This window comes from Syngnathus floridae, chromosome 8 (assembly GCF_059516105.1).
Source record: "Syngnathus floridae isolate MCC-2025c chromosome 8, RoL_Sflo_1.0, whole genome shotgun sequence".
In the NCBI taxonomy this organism is placed as follows: Eukaryota; Metazoa; Chordata; class Actinopteri; order Syngnathiformes; family Syngnathidae; genus Syngnathus; species Syngnathus floridae.
Window position 1 is genome coordinate 10,611,743 of NC_142420.1, and position 20,423 is coordinate 10,632,165.

Sequence of the window (20,423 nt, forward strand, 5' to 3'; positions counted from 1 at the left end):
CCACAGTTTAAAACTCATACAGTATGACAAAAATTATTCATTTTGAAACATCAATGCTGATACACATATTTGGGCATGCTACATTAAATGGATATAAAAAGTTGACATGCCAGGTTTTTATGATACGCATATAAAAATGTAAAACCTTTTCAAAACTTGTTCCACTAGGCGACGAAATATTTGGCGTCACCAATGATGTACAGGTTCATGTTCACGATGATACAAAAAAGATTGATCTATTTTTTACTGCTTATATAAGCTTGATATACAATTATGAAATTGATTGACAGTACAGTACAGTGAGTGGTCTCAAATGTGCCTTCCCTCTGTGGGTCCCAAGTCAACCCCAGCCCAAGTCCAATAAGAAAGAAAGCAAGTTGAACATTAAGCCCTTTAAAAGCAGCACAGACTTTGGGTCAGAGGTCAGCTGTCTACGCTGAGGTCTTACATCAGCGTTATGAGTAAAGCTGCATTGACTTATATATTTATATATATGGGGATTATGAAGAATTTAAAAAAGTGGCAAGTAACACCAGATGGAAGGACTCCCGTGGTATTTTATAACACAGACGCTTTAATCTTGGGGCTGGATTTAAGAAAGTAGCTGTCAGTGATGAAGGTGGGCATGTAGGACAGAGGCAGCCAGATGAACTTGGCGTCCCATCCGGGCGAGTAGCGGGTGCGAGGGTGGACGGCGGCCACAGCGTGCTCCATGCAGCCCACGACTTTCATCAGGTCGCTGTCAGTCAACACTTGGAATTTTTGTGACATCATTTTGAATGCTGAAGTGGAGAGCATGCACAAAGGTTTTTGCTTACACCAAGTACTACTTTGCAGTTTCTGACGAGGCATCAAAAAACTCACCACTTTCCAAAAAGTCTGGTCCGTAGTCGTCTTTCACGTCCTGCGGCAATCGGTCCCAAAGTTTCTTCAGGTTATTTTCCAACACCTTTGTGTCAGTGACGTTTGTTTTGAAGAAGCCGGGCTCGATGCACAAAACCTTCACACCAAATGGCGCCAAGTTCAAACTGAAGTCAGAGATAAAGCTGAGATGAAGGTGGTGCTCAGTGGGGGGACGACAAACAGCTTTCTGCCGAGTTAGCGCTCACCGCAAGCTGTCGTTGAAGGCCTCCACGCCGTATTTGGACACACAGTACGGACCGCCGAACGGGCTTATCCTCCCAAACACACTGGCCACGTTCACCACCCTGCCTCGGGCCTTCTTGATGAGAGGGAGGACGCTCAGGGTCACGTCAATCACACCCAGCAAATTGACAGCTAGCATGCTCTTGAAGTCTTCAATTGTAAGCCAGTCTGAGGGGCCCGTCGGCACAGCGACGCCTGCATTGTTGACCACGGCCCATAGTCCTGAAAAGACGAGGCCGCATTTTTTGTAGTTCTGTATCATACCCTCCATTATTCATTGAAAAACATTTCCTCCACAGAGACTTTACCTTTCTGTCCTACAAGAGTGTCGATGAGAGCCGCGGCCTTTTTAACGCCTGCAGAGTCTGTGACGTCCAAGTGAAGAGTGGTCAGTCTGTCGGAGGAGGCCTTCTTCAGCTCATCTTCGCCCTTCTCGGTGTAACAGCCGGCTATCACGCGGAAGCCCAGTTTATCTAAGTGCTTGGCCAGGAGATGCCCAAAGCCGCTATCGCAACCGGTGATGTAGACATGTTTGTCTCCCTTGTTCTCCACACGTTTGAACTCCTTCAACCATCTGTAGACAAACCACAGGGCCAGTAGCCCCACGATGTACAGGAACATCTCACTAGAGGAGCAAATGAGAAAGAAAATAAAAGACCTACACTTGTCCCAGTACCTGTGTTGTCAAAGCAGCCACGTGACCAGACATCACCTTTTATGGTTGGTCGGTAAATATTTGATTAAAATGGAAACAAGCACTTTGTCCTTTGACTGTGTATTTTTGCCTGATTGCTATTAGGCAAGGAAAGGCCACCACATATTTCATGTTTTGTGAAAGTTCGCCTTAAAACCACATCATTTAAATTGTCTCCAGTTTCTATAGGTTTTCCATTGTGCATTACTGTATTCTGGAAGCAACAGCACCACTATGCGGTCAAACACAAGTATTACAAAATAAAAGTAAATAGGTCAGAACTTAGCAATTTTTTCTTACTAGCGCTTCAGTTTAAAAGTTACGCATAATGTCAACAAGTGCAGAGTTTTGCCTTACTAGTAGTTGTACTACTACTGTCAAAGCTGTCTTATTAGTATGCAAAAAAGTTATGCAGTTGAGGAAAAAATATAATAATAAAAAAGATAATAAACTAATAAACCCAAATGAGTGCTAAGCGATCAGTTTGGTTGCGGCTGAATTACCTTTCCGATGCCTCTCTGTTCCACTGCACTTAAAGTATTGTGTGTTTACTGCGTTTGTTTGCGGATGTGGCTGTGTGTAAGGCTATTTATATTCCGGGCTGCAACGCGGACTACAAAATCTTTGTTCCTATCTGATATATAGAAGCGGTTAATCGTACATCTTTGGCCTCCCTTGACGCTGACGTTCCTCTATGTTCGTGTGTGAAGTATGCCAGAAATGGAGTCGATTCCAGCTGCTTTTTTTGCAAGGTTAGTAGCTACACAAAGCTGTTTGGAACTCGCTGTATTGTTTAATAACTATGCGGGACGCTGGAAAGTTGAAAAGTTTGCGGTGGATTTGCGCCATCTTGTGGCTTCGAAATCAGAGTTTCAGGAGATTTCAATAATGTCGAACTTTTTAAGATACTGTAATGGCCTCGACGTGGTCAAAGATGAAACCAGTGGCTGGTGCAATTTAGTCACTTTTTATTGAACTCGCATCATTTCCTGGCCAAACGCCCTCACACTTCCCATAATGCACAATAACAAACATTACAATACATATCTGCAAGCTCAGCGAGCACTTAAAACACACAAAACAGGAACGGTAAGGAGTTAAGTAGCGTGTTTCATTCAGACTTCAAACAAATCATCGTGACTGTAAACATGATTCACAACATAGCCAATTACTTCAGTCATACATGTCATACATGCATGACATTCGTAGAAAGTTTGGCCTCCCTTCAATGAATAATCAACTCTCAGGAATTTGGTGCTCGATCTGAATAAACTTGTCCTGGTTCCCTTTTCACTTGCACTTTAACAACTTTGCAGCTAAAATAAACTTTTTAAAATAGGATTTTTAACACCATTTAATTTTGCTTAAGGTAACACCGCAAGACTCCCATTGAAGCTTAGAACACAGATACTTTAATCTTGGGGCTGAGTTTAAGGATCAAGGTGTCAGTGATGAAGGCTGGCATGTAGGACAGAGGCAGCCAGATGAACTTGGCGTCCCATCCGGGCGAGTAACGGGTATGAGGGTGCACGGCGGCCACGGCGTGCTCCATGCAGCCAATGACCTTCATCAGGTTGCTGTCCGTTAGGAGTTGACATTTGGCCACAATGGTTTCGAGCGCTGCAATCAAGAGCACGCACAGAGTTTATTGTAAATAGTATGGAGATCATGTCATCATAACTGTGTGCAGAATGACTTCATAAGTAAGATTGTCCGGGTGACAAAAACTTGCAGAGCTTGTTCTTCTGATGCTGTGATGTGATTAGATGGGTATGTAACTTCAATTTATTGCAACGACAACTGACTTGTACGAATGACTGTCTATGCAAATGGCAGATGTGTGTCTTCAATAATTTTTACACAAAAGCATTTTTGTAACGTGCGGTAATGGTTAGTGCATCTGGCTTCCAGTCTAGACATTTATTTATAGTGACGTATTTATTCTCTGACAAGACACAAAGCACTCACCACGCTCCACATAATTTTCTCCATAGTCATCTTTCACATCCTGCGGCAACCTGTCCCAGAGCCTTTTCCCATTTTTTTCAATGATCTCTGGGTCAGTGACGTTGGTTTTGAAGAAACCAGGCTCGATGCACAAAACTTTCACTCCAAAAGGTGCCAAATTCAAACTGGCGTAAAGATGAAGTCGAAACAATGATTTTAGATTAGATGAGATAAGGCACGTTAGTTGCACGTTAGTGTCTCTCTCTCACCGCAGGCTATCGTTGAAGGCTTCCACACCGTATTTAGACACACAATACGGGCCGCCGAACGGGCTGATCCTCCCGAACACGCTGGCCACGTTCACCACCCTGCCTCGGGCCTTCTTGATGAGAGGGAGGACGCTCAGGGTCACGTCAATCACGCCCAGTAGATTGACGTCCAGCATGCTCTTATAGTCCTCAACAGTTAACCAGTCTGTGGGGGCCACTGGCACAGAGATGCCCGCATTGTTCACAACGGCCCACAGTCCTGAAAAAGCGTGGAGAGCAAAAAAAAAAAATCTATAAACACGTTCAATATAACAGGACGCACAGTTATATTATTTCTCCTCTGCAATCCTCTTCAGGTGTACCTAATGGTGTGGCCTTACCTGTCTGCCCGACAAGTTTGTCAATTAGAGCAGTGGCTCGTCTGACGCTGGCAGAGTCAGTGACATCCAAATGAAGAGCGATCAGTCTGTCGGACGAGGTTTTCTTCAGCTCATCCTTGCCCTTCTCGGTGTAACAGCCGGCAATCACACGGAAGCCCAGCTTATCAAGATGTTTGGCCAGTAGATGCCCAAAGCCAGTATCGCAGCCGGTGATGTAGACATATTTGTCTCGCTTGTTTTCCACACGTTTGGGCTCCTTCAACCACCGCTGGACAAACCAAAGGACCAGGAACCCCACGATGTACAGCAACATCTCTATCTGTGTCATGAGATATCAACAGATGTCACATGAGGTAAGTTTGCCAATTCCACTTATTTGGTCCAAAAGGTATTTTAATTATATATTTTTTTTAATCCATCAATGCACTGCCAGGAAAAATTTCATTCTCTTCCTCTGCCACCACACCTCATAATTGTTTCTGTACCATTAAGAAAAAAGAAAAAATACTTTTCCTGCCTCGAGCTGCCTTCAAGGACCGTGAACAAAATAGGACATTTTAAATTCAAACAAAAACAAATAAACACACAACATAAATGAATTCAACTAAGTTATGGATGTAAACAAGCATGTAAACAATGTGGGTTTTGAATCACATCTCATTTAAATCTGTGTTGGCTTTCCCATTTTAGGATGCAGTACTAGTAATAATAACTAGGTTGCTAATAATTAAGGTGAATTAATAATAGTTCCGTCCCTCTGAATACAAGTAATACAACTATAATGAAGATAAATCACTGATTAAGAAAGAAAACTAAACAAACAAACAAAAGTTGGCAAATGAGTACCCCAATCACAATAGTACAACAAACAATGCTTCCAAGTTAGGAATTTTGAACTCACGTGCAACTTTCCCGTCAGGTAGAACCTCTACTGAGTGAACAAGCAGACTAAATGAGCGCATTATGTGGAGGTGGAAACGAAAAGTTTCTTCTAATTGTTCCCATCCCACTTTTGTTAAATTTCGTCCCGTTTTCCGGATAGGTCTGCCAAAAAGAATGAAACAGCGTCCTCTGTTGGAATATGTCTGCAACTGTAACTGCACTAAGGAAACGCTCATACAATCGAAAGGTTTAGGATTCAAATGGAAATTATGAACATATCATACATATTTTGTGCATATCGGAATCTCAATTAGGTATGGCTTTTCATAATTGTAGGATTTGGCATAAAGTAAATATCTGCCCTCTCGTGGAAGCAAAGTAGAAGGCAGTTTTAGGTGCAAATGGGGAATCAAATCTTTTTTGTAAATTTTTATAATTGTCTCCAATTTTACAATTGTCCACAGTGTAATGTAAATTGATATAAATATATATTAATAATAATTGATAAAATAATCATTTTGAGAGTTTGTACTACCATGCTTGGTGATTAGTAGCTCTCTCGAGGGTTTGTTTTTATTGCACTGTTGTCTTGGACTGGAGTACCACCTACCTATGACATTATCAATCACTTGTGTTGGGAATCCAGTATCAGATCATCTGTAAGGCGAGAGCAAATTCCAAATCCAAATATGTCCGTGCGGGCATTCACCTTTTATTGAGACATTATATTATTAATCTTTTTTTTTATTATGTAAAAGTAAACAGTATAATTAATAAGCTCTTATGATTTTCATGTATAGATGTGAGTTTAGGAAATTAGAATTGAAAAATAAAGTATAATAAAAACAATTCTCAACATGTTTGAAAAAAACGTTTTAGTAAGAATTTCTTTTTTTTTTTAAGAAAAAATATTTGATGTGTTTTTTTTCAAGGCATACATACATTTAACCTAGAAAACTGAGTAGTGTGCAATTAAATGGGCTAAAGAATGAAATCATTGTAATCATTAAAAGTCAAACGTCCTTTCACACAGTTGATGATCTGCATTCCAGTGAGTACACTTCAAGTTTTCTAGCACTTGATCACAACTAATGGCCTTACGGTCATTAAACTCACTTTACAATCACCTCTGATAACATCTTGAACACATTCATAAATATCTTTTTCTTCAACATCACATCAAATCTTCCAATTTTAAATGTCCCTTTACTTCTTTGTATAAAAACATTGTGACTTCCCAGTTTAAAATCAATATTTTAATGATTTAAATATTGATTTCTTTTTTTTTCTGAAGACTTCAGACTTTTCCTGGCCATATTGCTGACACAAACCTTATCAGTATAATGGAGCTATAGATAATAGTAGTAGGGGAGGGGCATAGGTTGCCTTATTAACTCCAGCCGTGTTATTGCTGGCGAAACCACACATTGACCGAGAGCTGTCCTGTTCAGGTACAGTAACCCCCCCCCTCCCTTCAACTAAAACAACATTTCTTGACATTTGTATTTGTGTTTACATGATTATAATATATTGATTTGAATCAGATTGAGATGGTCAGTCGCCCTCACAGCCAAATTTCTAGTAATCTCGACTCGGACCGAGGATGTACTCACTGTGACAGCTTCTCGACGAGATTTTTTGTTTTCGAATGGATGTTTAGTTGATTTTAAATTGCCCATTGGTGTGAATGTGCGTTTGAATGCCTTCTTGGACCCTGAGAGTGAGAGAACGCCGCCTCTTGCTTAAAGTCAGTCGGGATGGGCTCCAGTTCACCCTGACCCTGACTAACATACGGGCCGGGCTGGTAATGGATGAAAGGAGAGAAAAAGAACACTGAGAAGACAAGCTCACAACTCATCTACTTTACATAAAAGGGATCAAGTCGATATTGTCAATTATTAAACCGGACTGGAAGAATTATTTCTATAAAAAAATGTTCTTAAAAGTTTAACATTTTCAATAAGGGGCCTTTTTTTTGTTAAATTTTGTTAAACTCAATATTCCGAAGCTGCGTATTTCACTTTGACCTATTAACCCTTGTGATGGTTGTAATTTTCCAGGTCAGACAACATGAAGAAAACTATGAAATTTACGCTACCGACAGACATAGGTGAGTAATCTCGCTTAAAGAAAAAAGTGTCAACATAGGTCAATAAAAACTGTGCGTTTGTTGTGGAATCAGTCATCAGGAAAATGTATCAGAATAATGAAAGCGCTAATGCATTATTTTATTCATACGCTAACTATAGCACGTGTAAAACCAAGCTAAATATAAATATGAAGGTCACCAGAATTTTTTTTTCATATTTTTATTCATTTTCTTCTTTTGCAGCGAATCAAAAGAATGGGTAAGACTTATTTTCAACTCAAATCATATTTTAGGCAACAATGTTAATGAAATTGAATGTTTACAGGGATGAGAAGAAACAGAAGAAAGAACAGAATACGCTCAGTGTTGGATACTTTCAACTGGTAAAAAAATAAAAACACATGTATTAATTTGGCCCATATTTTTTAATTAGATTAGAATTTTTCCACTCATCCATGCATCTAACAGAGCTTACCTCATTTCTGTTGCGCGTGAATTCCATCTTGAAGTGTAACTTGTAAAACGGGATTCTTATCTCCATCTGTAATCATTTCACTCAAGCATCTAATGTCTAATTTTCTTCCCGCCAGTTCCGATTTGCCACCTGGAAGGAGATTGCCATGATGGTGGTGGGGAGCGTGTGCGCGCTCATCCACGGCGCTGCCCCGCCTCTCATGCTTTTGGTGTATGGTATGATGACCAACACGTTTGTGCTCTATGAGTTGGAGGTGCAAGAACTGAAAGACCCAAATAAAACCTGCCAGGATGACATCATTCACTGGATAAACGGCTCCGTTTACGAGCCGGATGAAAACGTTACTGTTGCCTGTGGGTGAGTCACGCTAAATTCAGTGGCGATGGTTTATGATTTTTTTTTTATATATATATATATGTATATATATATATATATATATATATATATATATATATATATATATATATATATAAAATACGTATAATGGTATATTATATATATATATATATATATAGTATATACGTGTATATATGATTATATTTTTTTAATTTATTATTATTATTCACTTTACTCAAATTCCCTTGCATACACAACAGGGTTGATATCGAAGCCCAGATGACTCTGTTTGCGTACTACTATATTGGAATCGGAGTTGGAGTTCTCTTTCTTAGTTACTTTCAAGTAAGTTTTCATTGATGTAAAATGTCATTGTCAAAAAAATAAAATCATAATAATATATCTATTTTTTAAATGACATCATGATTTCTATTGTGGTCAATTTAAGTGGTGACATTTTTCTTTTTCCCTCCAGATCGGTCTCTGGGTGTCAGCCGCCGCCAGACAAACTCTGAGAATCCGAAAGATTTATTTCCGGAAAGTCATGCAAATGGAGATCGGATGGTTTGACTGCATCTCTGTCGGTGAACTCAACACAAGATTATCCGAGTGAGGCCTCCTCAACCTGCCGATCGAACCCGAGCCTTTGACCGCTTAACATTGTTCTCCTCCTTCTCAGTGATATCAACAAGCTCAATAACGCCATCGCTGACCAGGCGTCTTTCTTTATCGAGAGGGTCTCCACCTTCGTGTTTGGCTTCATGGTGGGCTTCATCGGCGGCTGGAAGCTGACGTTGGTGGTCATCGCTGTGAGCCCTCTGATTGGTGTGGCTGCCGGACTCATGGCAATGGTACACTTCTGGCAAAGATCCAGATGCTAAGATAGATTTGGAATTTGTGTAATTGTTTTTTTAATCCTCGTAGGCTGTGGCTAGTCTAACGGGACGAGAGCTAAAGGCATACGCAAAAGCGGGAGCTGTGGCTGATGAGGTCCTGTCGTCTATTCGAACGGTGGCGGCGTTTGGTGGTGAAGACAAAGAAACTAATAGGTACTTTTCTCTTTTTTTAAAATCATCTTCCACATAGAGTGCATGTGAGATTTACATTTAGAACTGATCCAGATATGACCAAAACCTTGTGGAAGCCCAAAACTGGGGCGTTAAAAAGGGCACGATTATCGGAATCTTCCAAGGATATCTATGGTGCATCATTTTCCTGACTTTCGCTTTGGCCTTTTGGTATGGATCCCAGCTGGTCATCGACACAAAGGAGCTCTCACCCGGGACTCTTATTCAGGTGAGGAACGTGTTTTTAGCGGCACCGCGCCATGTGACTTACTGCCTTTCTTGTTTTTAGGTGTTTTTCGGAGTCTTGATCGCAGCAATAAATTTGGGTCAGGCCTCGCCTTGTCTGGAGGCTTTTGCTTCAGGTCGGGCAGCTGCAAAGACCATCTTTGAAACTATCGACAGGGTACGACTAGCTAGTTGAAAAATGTATATTAATATTTTTGTTTTCTCAGCATTCATTTTCATTATTTTGTAATCACAGGAATCGGAAATCAATTGCATGTCCGACGAGGGTCATAAATTAGACCGAGTGAAAGGCGACATTGAGTTCCATAACGTGACCTTCCACTACCCATCCAGACCTGAAGTCATGGTAACAGTTGTTTTTAATAAAACTGATGCTCGCAGCAGTCACTTGTAAAGTTTACTTTTGTAGATTTTAAACAAACTCAGCGTGCAAGTGAAAGCGGACGAAACCACCGCTTTCGTTGGACCCAGCGGCTCGGGAAAAAGCACGGCCGTTCAGCTCATCCAAAGGTTTTATGACCCAAAGGAAGGCACGGTGAGGAAAATATAATAAATAATATAATTAATAATAATAATAATACTAAATAATAAAACAAATATATAATATAGACCGAAAAAGAACATTTTGAAAACAAGAATCTTCCTCTAGGTGACTTTGGACGGTCACGACATCCGAAGTTTAAACATCAAGTGGCTCCGCTCGCTTATCGGCATTGTGGAGCAGGAGCCGGTGCTGTTTGCCACAACCATCGCGGACAACATTCGCTTTGGGAAACCGGGAGTCCCTATGGAGGAAGTCATCCGAGCGGCAAAAGAGGCCAATGCTTATAATTTCATCATGGATCTTCCACAGGTATCGCCAGTGTACTCCAGTTAGACCTACACATGCACATTTTAAGAAACTACGCAATTGCCGATTTTCTAGAAATTCGATACTTTGGTGGGTGAGGGTGGAGGTCAGATGAGCGGGGGGCAGAAGCAGAGGATCGCCATCGCTCGAGCTCTGATTCGGAATCCCAAGATCCTGCTCTTGGATATGGCCACGTCGGCTCTGGACAACGAGAGCGAAGCTGTTGTCCAGAAGGCTTTGGACAAGGTGTGTCGCTGTTCCTATTTTACTGAACATGTTGAAATGAGACTCTCCTATGGCAGGTGCGGGTGGGCAGGACCACGATTTCTATCGCCCACCGTCTTTCCACGATCAGGAAAGCGGACGTCATCGTCGGATTTGAACGTGGGCAGGCTGTGGAAAAAGGAACCCACGGCGAGCTCCTGAAAAAGGAAGGCGTCTACTTCACTTTGGTCACCCTGCAGAACCACAGCGTATCAGACGCAACCAATGGTGGGTCCACAGAATCCTCGTGATCCGAAAATTGAATACATTGAAATCTATTAAACGGATCTTTCTCATGCCAGTCGCTGCCGGCAAAGTTGCTGCTGAGGAAAACCTTGAAACAAAAACAAGGACTTTTAGCCGAGGCAGCTGCAGGATGAGTAAAAGGTAAAAACCGACACACGAGATCATCTGATCCAAAAAGACGACGGATATCATCCCGATAGGAGCTCGCTTCGACTGCGATCTCACAGCAACTTGTCCAGCGATTTTGGGCCCGACACCGTCTCAACCAGCCTGAGGATCCTTTCAAGCCAGACCATCACGCCAGATCTTGTAAGATGCCAAAATGTCGCCGTTATCTGTGATGTGTCACCGGAAGAAGTCCAATCGTCAACAGCTGGAGTACGAGGATGAGGAAGACGAACATCTCGAACCGGCCCCCATTTCCCGCATCTTGAAGTACAACCAATCAGAGTGGCCCTACATGCTGCTGGGCTCGCTTGGGGCTGCCATCAACGGCTCGGTCAACCCAATCTATGCTTTGCTCTTCAGCGAAATTTTGGGGGTAAAAATCCTTTTGCGTCATTTCGAGCCCATCTGTTCACATCTTAACCTTTTTTTTTTTTTTTTTTGCGGCGGTTAGACGTTTGCTTTAGCGGACGTCAATGAGCAGAAGCGGCAGATCAATGGTATCTGCATTCTCTTTTGCATTGTGGCCGTGACCAGCATCTTCTCGCAGTATTTACAGGTCTGCCCGCACAAACATTACAAGCTGACAGATGGAAATCTCATTGATTGTGATTTGATGTCGCAGGGTTATGCCTTTGCCAAGTCTGGTGAGCTACTAACACGTCGTCTAAGGAAATTAGGCTTCCAGGCCATGCTGAGACAAGACATCGGCTGGTACGATGATTTCCGAAACAGCCCTGGAGCGCTGACCACCAGACTGGCCACCGATGCCTCTATGGTTCAGGGTGTAAGTGATTCATTTCTAAACCTGCTAGCTTTTTGTTGATTTGTTTTAAACTATAAGGATTTTTCTCAGGCTACAGGATCCCAAATCGGCATGATCGTCAATGCCCTGACCAACATCGGAGCCTCTTTCATCATCGCCTTCTACTTCAGTTGGAAGTTAGCCTTGGTCATCTTGTGCTTCTTGCCGTTCATCGGGCTCTCTGGGCTCTTTCAAGCCAAAATGTTGACCGGTTTTGCAAATGAAGATAAGAAAGCAATGGAGGAGGCTGGCCAGGTCAGTACTACACGCATTAAATTTATTGGACAATCATTTATAAAAAAATAATAACAAATAAATAAAATAATGATAAATTAATTTGTATTTATTTATTATTATTTTATTTATTTTTTATTTATTTAAATAAAATAATGCATTTTGAAATTTTTTTTTTAATCTATTATTATTTTAAGTGATTTTTTAAAAATTAAATAAATAAATAAATATGTATATATTTTTTTTAGGTTTCCGGTGAAGCTCTTGCCAACATCCGAACGATCGCAGGCTTGACCAAAGAGAGCTCATTTGTGGAATCCTATGATGAAAAACTTGAGTGTCCATATAAATCTGCCAAGAAGCGCGCCAACATCTACGGGCTCTTTTTCGGCTTGTCCCAGTCCGTCATCTTCATGGCTTACGCCGCCTCCTTTCGATATGGAGGCTACCTTGTCAACGCTGAGGGGCTGCAATACGTTATCGTTTTCCGGTTTGTCAGCAGACACGATTTTTTTTTTGGTCAACTCGTACTTCCAACCAAAATTTCGTTCCGATGTCAACTCCAGGGTGATATCGACAGTCGTCATCAGCGGGACCGCACTGGGCAAAGCTTCGTCTTTCACTCCAGATTACGCCAAAGCCAAGACGGCCGCTGCTCATCTCTTCAAACTTTTGGATCAAAGGCCTAAAATCAGCACAAGCAGCACAGATGGAGACAAATGGGTTTGGAGATTAAACGAACGAAATGTGGTGGAAATGTTTGCCAAATCCTGTCTTGCTGTTCTCCACCAGGAAAACTTCAAGGGCGAAATAGAGTTTGTGAATTGCGAGTTCACCTATCCGTCCCGTCCGGATGTTCGCGTGTTGAAAGGCTTGACGGTATCGGTGAAGCCCGGTCAGACGTTGGCATTCGTGGGCAGCAGCGGCTGTGGCAAAAGCACCAGTGTTCAACTGTTGGAAAGGTTCTACGACCCGGACCAAGGCAAAGTGGTAAGCGCACATTTTCATCTCCAAAATGAAACAAGACTTCCTGACGTTCGATTTTGATTCCAGCTGATCGACAACCGCCCGTCTCAGTCAGTGAACGTGCCTTTCCTGAGATCTCGGATCGGCATCGTGTCCCAGGAGCCCGTCTTGTTTGACTGCAGCATAGCTGAGAATATTCAGTATGGGGACAACACGCGGAGCGTCAGCATGGAGGAAATTGTGGCGGCGGCCAAACAAGCCTATCTTCATGACTTTGTGATGACGCTACCAGATGTGAGAGGACACCTTTTTTGCTTTGATATAACAAGAGCAAATGAAAAAGCAAATGTGGTGATGAATTATTATTTTTTCCTCAATCTTTGAATGCATTGGAAAAATTGCCAGAAATACGAAACCCAGGTTGGCGCGCAAGGCTCCCAGCTATCAAGAGGGCAAAAACAACGTATTGCAATTGCCCGGGCCATAGTCAGGAACCCCCAAATCCTGCTACTAGATGAGGCCACCTCTGCTCTGGACACCGAGAGCGAGAAGGTAGTCAAATAAAAAGACAAGCTCCGTCAATATAATCCTAACATGGTGGAGACAATATGCTTTTTTTTTTCTAAAACCCCACAGATCGTCCAGTCAGCTCTGGATAACGCGAGGAAAGGTCGAACCAGCATCGTCATTGCTCACCGGCTCTCCACCATCCAGAACGCTGACATCATCGCAGTGATGTCAAATGGCGTCATCATCGAACGAGGCACTCATGATGAACTCATGGCCAAGACTGGCGCTTATCACAAATTGGTCACAACTGGAGCTCCCATCAGCTAGAGCTGGAATGCTCCTAGAAAAACAAAAAACAAGCTGTTCTATTGCAAAATTGCGCTCATTTTTCCTGAGATTAAAAGGTTGTTGATATAAAACGTCTACACACCCCTGTTTAAGAAACAGGATTTTGTGATATGAAAAAGTGACAGCAAGATAGATGATATTCAAACTAACATGTACAATTTAAAAAAAAAGAGGGTAAATAAATCAACTATAAATGTGAATGCAGAAGTGCGCACACCCTTTCGTTTGGAAGATTCTTGGCCATGATCCCCAAAGTTATTAAAAATGCATGTAGAAGCCGAGGGACTCTGTTACAGAGGAGTTTATTGTCCGACACATTTCGACTCAGAGTCTTCATCAGTGCTAATCTTTAGCCATAACCATTAGCCCTGATGAAGACTTCATAAGAAGCAGACTTTATTACGCATTATATTGTGTAACATCTATTAAGTCAACACTATTCCTTTTTGCACCCGTTTACCTTACATTGCAGCCATATTACACATTCTGCTTTGTTTGTGAACAAGTCACCTGACTACTTAGGCCTCTTATGTAATAAGTTGAGGTACCACTGAATGCTTAGCAACGACAGACAGCTAGGAAAAAACCCAAATGGATACGAATGGGGAGATGCACTAATTTGTCAAATGCAAATCTAATTAAATAGGAAGCCACCTTCAGCTTTGTAACAATTTGTCTGAGTTATGCAACTATCTCCATCAATCCATTCTCTGAACCGCATACTTTACTATTTTTAATCAAGGCTCTCGTGTTATTGTAATTTTCCATTTGCGCTTGCAGGTTTTGTGTAATGTGTAGCATTTATGAAATGTGCCTGTGCAGTAAACAGGAATGGATTTATTTCATACATAAATTAAAAAAAACTTTGTCTTGTTATAATAATATAAAAGATTTTGTATGACTACAATTCAGTCTTGTTTTTTTATTGGTATTGATAATCAAACAGTCTGGATGAGATTTCTCTCGGATGGTAAAATAAGAATCACTGTTTAAAATTCACAATTTAATGACTTTATAGCTATTCATTAAGCAATACAGGAAAAACTGTATAATTAGTAAAACATAAAATAATTACCCATGTATTTTGAGGAAGACATAAAATACATTTTAAACCCAATCTCCTTTTATAAAGTAGCATTTTTATTTTATTTTGCTGCAATAAAAAACAATGCAAATGAGCAGATATGAAGCAGTAATTGTTTTGAATCAGTGGACAGCGCTAGTGCGTCACTACAGTTTGCAAGCCGCTGCAATAAATACACGAAGAAGAAGAAGTACCGCCTTCGTGTTTCCGCCCACAAATAGACCAAACAAACCGCGAAATTTTGAAAATAACTAACGAGCGAACGAGCGAGTTCAACTGCTTTATTAAATATTTCATCACGTAAGTATCACATATACATTTAAAAATATTCATATGCGAGTTAGTTGAAATGCTCAACGTGCGTTTTTGTAGCTTAAATTGTGTCCCCGCGAACTTGTAAGGGTAGAAACGATTGTTGTTCTGCGTTAGCATTAGCCGAGGAGCTAATGGGACGAATGATACATTTTCCGTTTATACCTTCCCACCCACAGACGCCTTTGAGCATGGCACCTATCACAGATGGCAATATTGTTTCAATTTTTGCCAAGGAAAGGACAGAAGCGCACAATAGAGCGCTGAAAGCCATCGCTGATCTTACGGACATATCTGCCGAGTTGAGCTACTTTCATCGGCAGTTTCTCAAATTGGTTCCAGGTATGTTTTGTGAATGCCCATCGGCAAACGCGAGATTTCTATTTGTGCTCAGTGATGACTGCTTAGCGTTTATTTTGCACAGATACGGTTATCAAGAAATTTGCGGATGATGAGGTACTGTTTGAGACCATCGAGACGTATAAAAAAGGTGAGTTATTTTTTGGGGTCAAATGCTAGTACGGGGCAATGTTAATCAATTGGTGGTGTTGTTAGAACGAAATCTGAACACTGAAAGAATTGCATATTTGTGCAATGTGATTGCAACTCAAGTTGTGGTGTTGTTAGGACGAAATCTGAACACTGAAAGAATTGCATATTTGTGCAATGTGATTGCAACTCAAGTTGTGGCACATTTTTCCTTTAATTTTCTCCCATCATTTTTTGTTGTGATGTCCAGATCAGCGACACCAGAATGAATCATCGCAGCAGAAACAGCACAGTATTACAAAAATTTCATCTGAGATTTATCAAAAAGAAATGCAGAAAATGACTCTTATGCAGGAAATTGAGAAATCTCAAGAAGAAAGAAACAAGACAAAGAAATGTAAGTTTCAATTTAGAAATCATCAGCCAATTATTACTATTTTTAAATACAATTTGTCCCCCCCTTCCTCAGTACTTGAGTCCCAACATAAGGAAAACAAGGACAAACTGAAGAAACTGCAAAAAGCCAGAGGAACCTTTGAGGATAATTTAAAGATGGCAATACGGAAAATTGATGGTAAGGCAGATTTGTTACTGACATATGATTATATGGTGTTTTTATTGTTGTTTTTAAATGTGTAACTGGATTTATTGTGCTTTTGTAAAGCTGACAAGTTGCAGTTTGTGTTCCAAAGTATCAACCCAGCTGATCAGAACAGTCCATACACCATCACAATGCAATTCACTAAAGATGGATCATATCATAGTAAGTCCTAATTTATTAATCAATTAAAATCTATTTATGATCAGCAATTTGAGTTCATGTCCAAAATCTAGTTGATGGAACACCCACCAACAGTCAACGGTAAATACCAGGAAAAAGGTTATTGTGAAATTTACTATAAACTTTCCATGCTGCAGCTGTGTCGAGCAAGCCCTCACTGGAGTGTCTGCCAGAGTTGATGAGAAAGCTGCAGGAGACCAAGAAAATCTCGGTTTTTCTGAAGAATGTGAGGAAGCAGTTTATCTCCCATGTTTCACAACAGGGGCCCCAAAAACAAGGCAAGGCAATAATCCCATGAGGAGATTATGTAACCTGTGAGTTTTGTTTGTTTCATTTTTATTCTGATGTAATCATAGAAGTCATTTCATCCATCTAAACTTATCACGTGCGGAAGATTGGTCCTCTTTACACCAACGTAATTGGTTTTTCTCAGCAAATTTCAGACAATATTACCCCTCCAAAAAATGTTAAACTATTCTGTCGATTCCATTTGACAGTCGCAGAGGCAGTCAGGCTTCAGACGATTTGATGCTACTCAGCACAGGCAGCTCCTCGACATACGTTGAGGGAAAATGACCCATCTGGCCATTGAGCGCTCCAAACCACCAGCCATTCTCGTCCTTTGTGTAAATGTCGAGTAGGTCCCCTGTCGACACACGTTAGTTTACATAGTAACTCCGATCTTCCTTTTTGGAAAGGTTTGGACACTTTATTCCCTTCCGTACCTTCTTTCAGAGGTAATTCATCGCTTCGTTGAGGGGCGAAGCTGTACAAAGCCTTGCATTGTCCCACGGTGCAAACGTCGGGCGTTCTCTGAACTGAATGTTAAATGTATTTAGCAAATGATTTCAACAATGTTCGAAATAAACATTTGATTCCTATAGAAGCCCTACCGTGTTCATTAGGCTCTTGCGCAAGTGTTGGGCTTTGAACACGGTCCTCTGGTTCCTGTAAGGGTGCCGAGCCACCGCACGCCGACTCCTCAGTCGGAGATTTTGTAGTCCGAACGGGTCCTTTGTAGATGATTGATGCTCTCAGGGAGTGTCTGGTTCTGAAGGTTCTCCTGAGTTTCACCGGCCGAATCAGCTGCACCACACTGTGCTCGCAGTCCTGGTGGGAGAAGTTGAGCAAAAATCTGTCTGTAATTGAAAGCCATGCTAAATATCTTTAATAAATAAAGAAACTGTCTAATGATCCTGAGATAATTCAAGTCACTTTAGCTGTTGAGTACCTTATCTTTCCACTTGATAATGCTGTCCTTAAATCGGTGGGAGGACCTGGGCTTCCCCTCGAGGTCACACAACGACGCAGAGAGTTTGTAGTGCGTGGCCTCCAGGAGATCCAACTTCAAAGTGTTCTGTATGCAACAAGAACCCCACTCACTGAGCTTCTCATTCATCATCCACAAAGTCCAAAATATAACAAACCTCGTCAAGCTGCTGCTCGGTCTCCTCCAGGTTCCTCTGGTTTGAGAAGGAAGGGTTTTCCGAGTAGATGTTCATCAGCTTTTGGATCCCTGCGACAAGATAATCAGCTCGTATTTGGTTGTACTTCAGATTCGGATCACTCTATTGGTACACATCGATGTCATTAGTGCAGGTTGCCTTCGCAGTCTTTCTTTGCTTTTAAGATTGCGTCCTCCAAGCGACAAAGTTTGAGTTTAATGGCTTCTCTTCTTCGGTCTCTGCACATGAGTGATTTGCCATCTTCCTCCTGATGTGTGCGACACAAACAATGTCTGAATGAATCAGAAACTACTACGCAGTGGATTCATAGTTTCCACCCAGAAATAGCGTTAAAATAATCATAGTAAACTTACAAAATAATCCGTCATCAAGAATTCTGCTTTGTTGTCCGTTGTTGTGACGTTGTTCTCTTCCACCAGTTTTTGGATGTCTTTATCCATGTCCACTCTTTGAACCAGTAACTCGATCTGCTTTTGGCCCTGCGACGATCACATTCATGATCATCATTATTGTAATGAATGACAAGAAAATTATATATATATATATATATATAATATTATTACATCTTACATGTTTGAGGGTCTGCCCAAAACTGGACATGTGCAGCTTGTACTGGGTCAGCATGTTGCAAAGAACTTCAATCCGTTGTTTCTCTAGCTCCTGAACGACCTGCCAAAACAGTAAAGTAGCAAAGGGGCATTTGAATGTCTTTTTTTTTTCTAAATAGAATGCTTGCTTTTAGTGAGATTTTAAACCCTCTCGCGTAATTGAAAAGCAGAATAAAAGGAGATGTTTTTGTTTCCCCTCTCCTCCATAATGAAATGTTTGGGCACCTGGTAGCAGTTTTTAAGTGTATTTTCCCACTTGAGTCTCATCTGTTGGCCCTCCATGTTGGCATTGAAGTACTCCTCATCCACTCGCGTCGTTACCTCCGCCGACTTTGTCAGCCGGTTTAGCATCTGCCAACAAGAAGCAAAATTGTTCCCGCTGTAGGTCTGAAAAAATGCATTTAAAAAAAGATAGCTCACCTTTTGTTTTTCTTTTTCTGTAGATAAATGCTTATTACTCTCCACAAAGTTGAATAAGGCTTCATGCTCCCGTGTTAATCCGACCAGTTTCTTCTTGGTCTGTATGAAAAAAAAAGAGGATAAAAACCACCAAATATTAAGATCAGATTCAATGCCTTGTTCTAAACCACCGCATTAAGTTTACAGTAATGATTCCAGCAGCATTTCTGCCTCCTGTAAAAATTAACATCAGGCTCAGCTGCCCTTTTGATCCCTGCTTTCAATTCACAGATGCACAAAAAAAGACTAAATGGGCTGGTTCTTCTATCCTTGTATCAATTTGAATAGACTTAACCTTGATTTGCTCAGTCCAGTTCACCGTAACGAGTTTGCCCGTTCTCTCAATGGCGTTGTCGAGCTGTTAAAACAAAGAGAATGTTCATTCAGGGTAATTTTGGACAATGTTTTTTTTTTACTGTGTACAGTGGTGCTTTGAGATAGAAGTGACTAGATTTGATTTTTGTATGTAAGGGCAAAAACACACACAGGCCTCTTTCTCTTGTTATGCTCATCTAAAAGTTGACGTAATTCCAAAATGGCCTCCTGTTGAAACGCATTCGCCAATGATCTAAAAAAAAAAAAAAAAAAAGTGATATTGAGCTTTTTTTTTTGTTTGTTTTTTTGTGTGTTACGACAAGGGTTTTAAAATAGATTACCTGTGGGCATCTGCTCGGGAATACATCTCATCCGACACTTGACACCAGGCACCGTAAACAGAGCTGAAAGCATGAAAAGCTTAACGTTTGTGTTTATTCCAAAAAAATACCAGGGAGGAGGACTTTGAAATATTAAATTGGATTATTTTGACTAAATCGTTCAGCCCTTGTTAAAACAAAACAAACAAAACTACGTGTCTTACTTCTTGGTCATTCCTTTGGAAGCCCTCATAAGTTTACCAGCCAATTTTTGGAGCCCCTTTGCATAGGTGTGGTCGAGTTCGGACCTAAAGCGAGTGTCGTAAAGTTTGGAGCCAAACACTTCAAAAAATATTTTCTTGTTATGTGTGCAAGTGTATGATCCGACCTTTGCTGCATAATGTTCATAAGTTCTTTGCAGAAATACTCGCCGTCTTTTGACACTTGTTTGACATTTTGATACAGTTGGTTATACTGAAAGACAGCACACGAGAATTAAAAACGGACAAAAGACAAATGTCAAGTACAGAGCTGGTCGCGGATACTCACAGAGCAGCTGCTAATATAGTCCTTCATCTTAAAGACTGAAGCCATTTGTTGACTTTGGACTCTGAACTTTGACCGCCTCCTCCCAAAGTTGCTCATGCGGAAATCACCTAAGTTATTGTCG

General features: G+C 41.0%; 5 protein-coding genes across 7 annotated transcripts; 2 read left to right on the forward strand and 3 right to left on the reverse strand.

The window, feature by feature from the left end:
• Positions 1-6: 6 nt before the first annotated feature.
• LOC148394528 (retinol dehydrogenase 7-like) lies at positions 7-2,479 on the reverse strand. Its single transcript, XM_088383484.1, has 5 exons — positions 2,344-2,479; positions 1,455-1,771; positions 1,110-1,368; positions 865-1,028; positions 7-782 (listed from the first exon to the last, which is right to left on the reverse strand). The coding sequence occupies exons 2-5, from the start codon at positions 1,765-1,767 to the stop codon at positions 559-561; spliced, it is 960 nt and encodes a 319-aa protein (XP_088239610.1). The 5' UTR covers positions 1,768-1,771; positions 2,344-2,479; the 3' UTR covers positions 7-558.
• abcb11a (ATP binding cassette subfamily B member 11a) lies at positions 2,458-14,796 on the forward strand. Its single transcript, XM_088383479.1, has 29 exons — positions 2,458-2,592; positions 4,413-4,789; positions 7,379-7,428; positions 7,651-7,666; positions 7,733-7,790; positions 7,998-8,239; positions 8,479-8,563; positions 8,694-8,827; positions 8,898-9,069; positions 9,143-9,267; positions 9,340-9,514; positions 9,575-9,688; positions 9,767-9,877; positions 9,941-10,066; positions 10,181-10,384; positions 10,457-10,627; positions 10,684-10,873; positions 10,948-11,032; positions 11,092-11,200; positions 11,265-11,432; positions 11,511-11,615; positions 11,682-11,843; positions 11,913-12,116; positions 12,344-12,585; positions 12,662-12,818; positions 12,888-13,085; positions 13,149-13,355; positions 13,467-13,613; positions 13,698-14,796. The coding sequence occupies exons 2-29, from the start codon at positions 4,785-4,787 to the stop codon at positions 13,896-13,898; spliced, it is 3,963 nt and encodes a 1,320-aa protein (XP_088239605.1). The 5' UTR covers positions 2,458-2,592; positions 4,413-4,784; the 3' UTR covers positions 13,899-14,796.
• Positions 2,789-7,101, reverse strand: LOC148394530 (retinol dehydrogenase 7-like). 2 transcript variants are annotated; one of them, XM_088383482.1, is made up of 5 exons: positions 6,932-7,101; positions 4,437-4,755; positions 4,057-4,315; positions 3,809-3,972; positions 2,789-3,460 (listed from the first exon to the last, which is right to left on the reverse strand). In XM_088383482.1, exons 1-5 carry the CDS (start codon positions 6,995-6,997, stop codon positions 3,237-3,239), a joined length of 1,032 nt encoding a protein of 343 aa, XP_088239608.1. In that variant the 5' UTR covers positions 6,998-7,101; the 3' UTR covers positions 2,789-3,236. The 2 variants fall into 2 exon arrangements, with proteins under 2 accessions (XP_088239608.1, XP_088239609.1); XM_088383483.1 differs by lacking the exon at positions 6,932-7,101 and adding an exon at positions 5,338-5,466.
• Positions 14,797-15,159: 363 nt separating the features above from the next.
• spc25 (SPC25 component of NDC80 kinetochore complex) lies at positions 15,160-17,471 on the forward strand. The gene is made up of 7 exons (XM_088382554.1): positions 15,160-15,303; positions 15,495-15,657; positions 15,740-15,805; positions 16,055-16,201; positions 16,274-16,378; positions 16,469-16,567; positions 16,723-17,471. Exons 2-7 carry the CDS (start codon positions 15,507-15,509, stop codon positions 16,881-16,883), a joined length of 729 nt encoding a protein of 242 aa, XP_088238680.1. The 5' UTR covers positions 15,160-15,303; positions 15,495-15,506; the 3' UTR covers positions 16,884-17,471.
• On the reverse strand, positions 16,353-20,344 carry nostrin (nitric oxide synthase trafficking). Of its 2 annotated transcripts, XM_088382543.1 has the most exons (16): positions 20,303-20,344; positions 20,142-20,227; positions 19,978-20,061; positions 19,775-19,837; positions 19,605-19,686; positions 19,414-19,476; positions 19,080-19,178; positions 18,885-19,010; positions 18,622-18,720; positions 18,405-18,530; positions 18,190-18,298; positions 18,013-18,101; positions 17,817-17,942; positions 17,479-17,695; positions 17,311-17,403; positions 16,353-17,231 (listed from the first exon to the last, which is right to left on the reverse strand). In XM_088382543.1, exons 1-16 carry the CDS (start codon positions 20,327-20,329, stop codon positions 17,095-17,097), a joined length of 1,626 nt encoding a protein of 541 aa, XP_088238669.1. In that variant the 5' UTR covers positions 20,330-20,344; the 3' UTR covers positions 16,353-17,094. The 2 variants fall into 2 exon arrangements, with proteins under 2 accessions (XP_088238669.1, XP_088238668.1); XM_088382542.1 differs by having other exon boundaries at positions 16,353-17,403.
• Between the last annotated feature and the right edge of the window lie 79 nt (positions 20,345-20,423).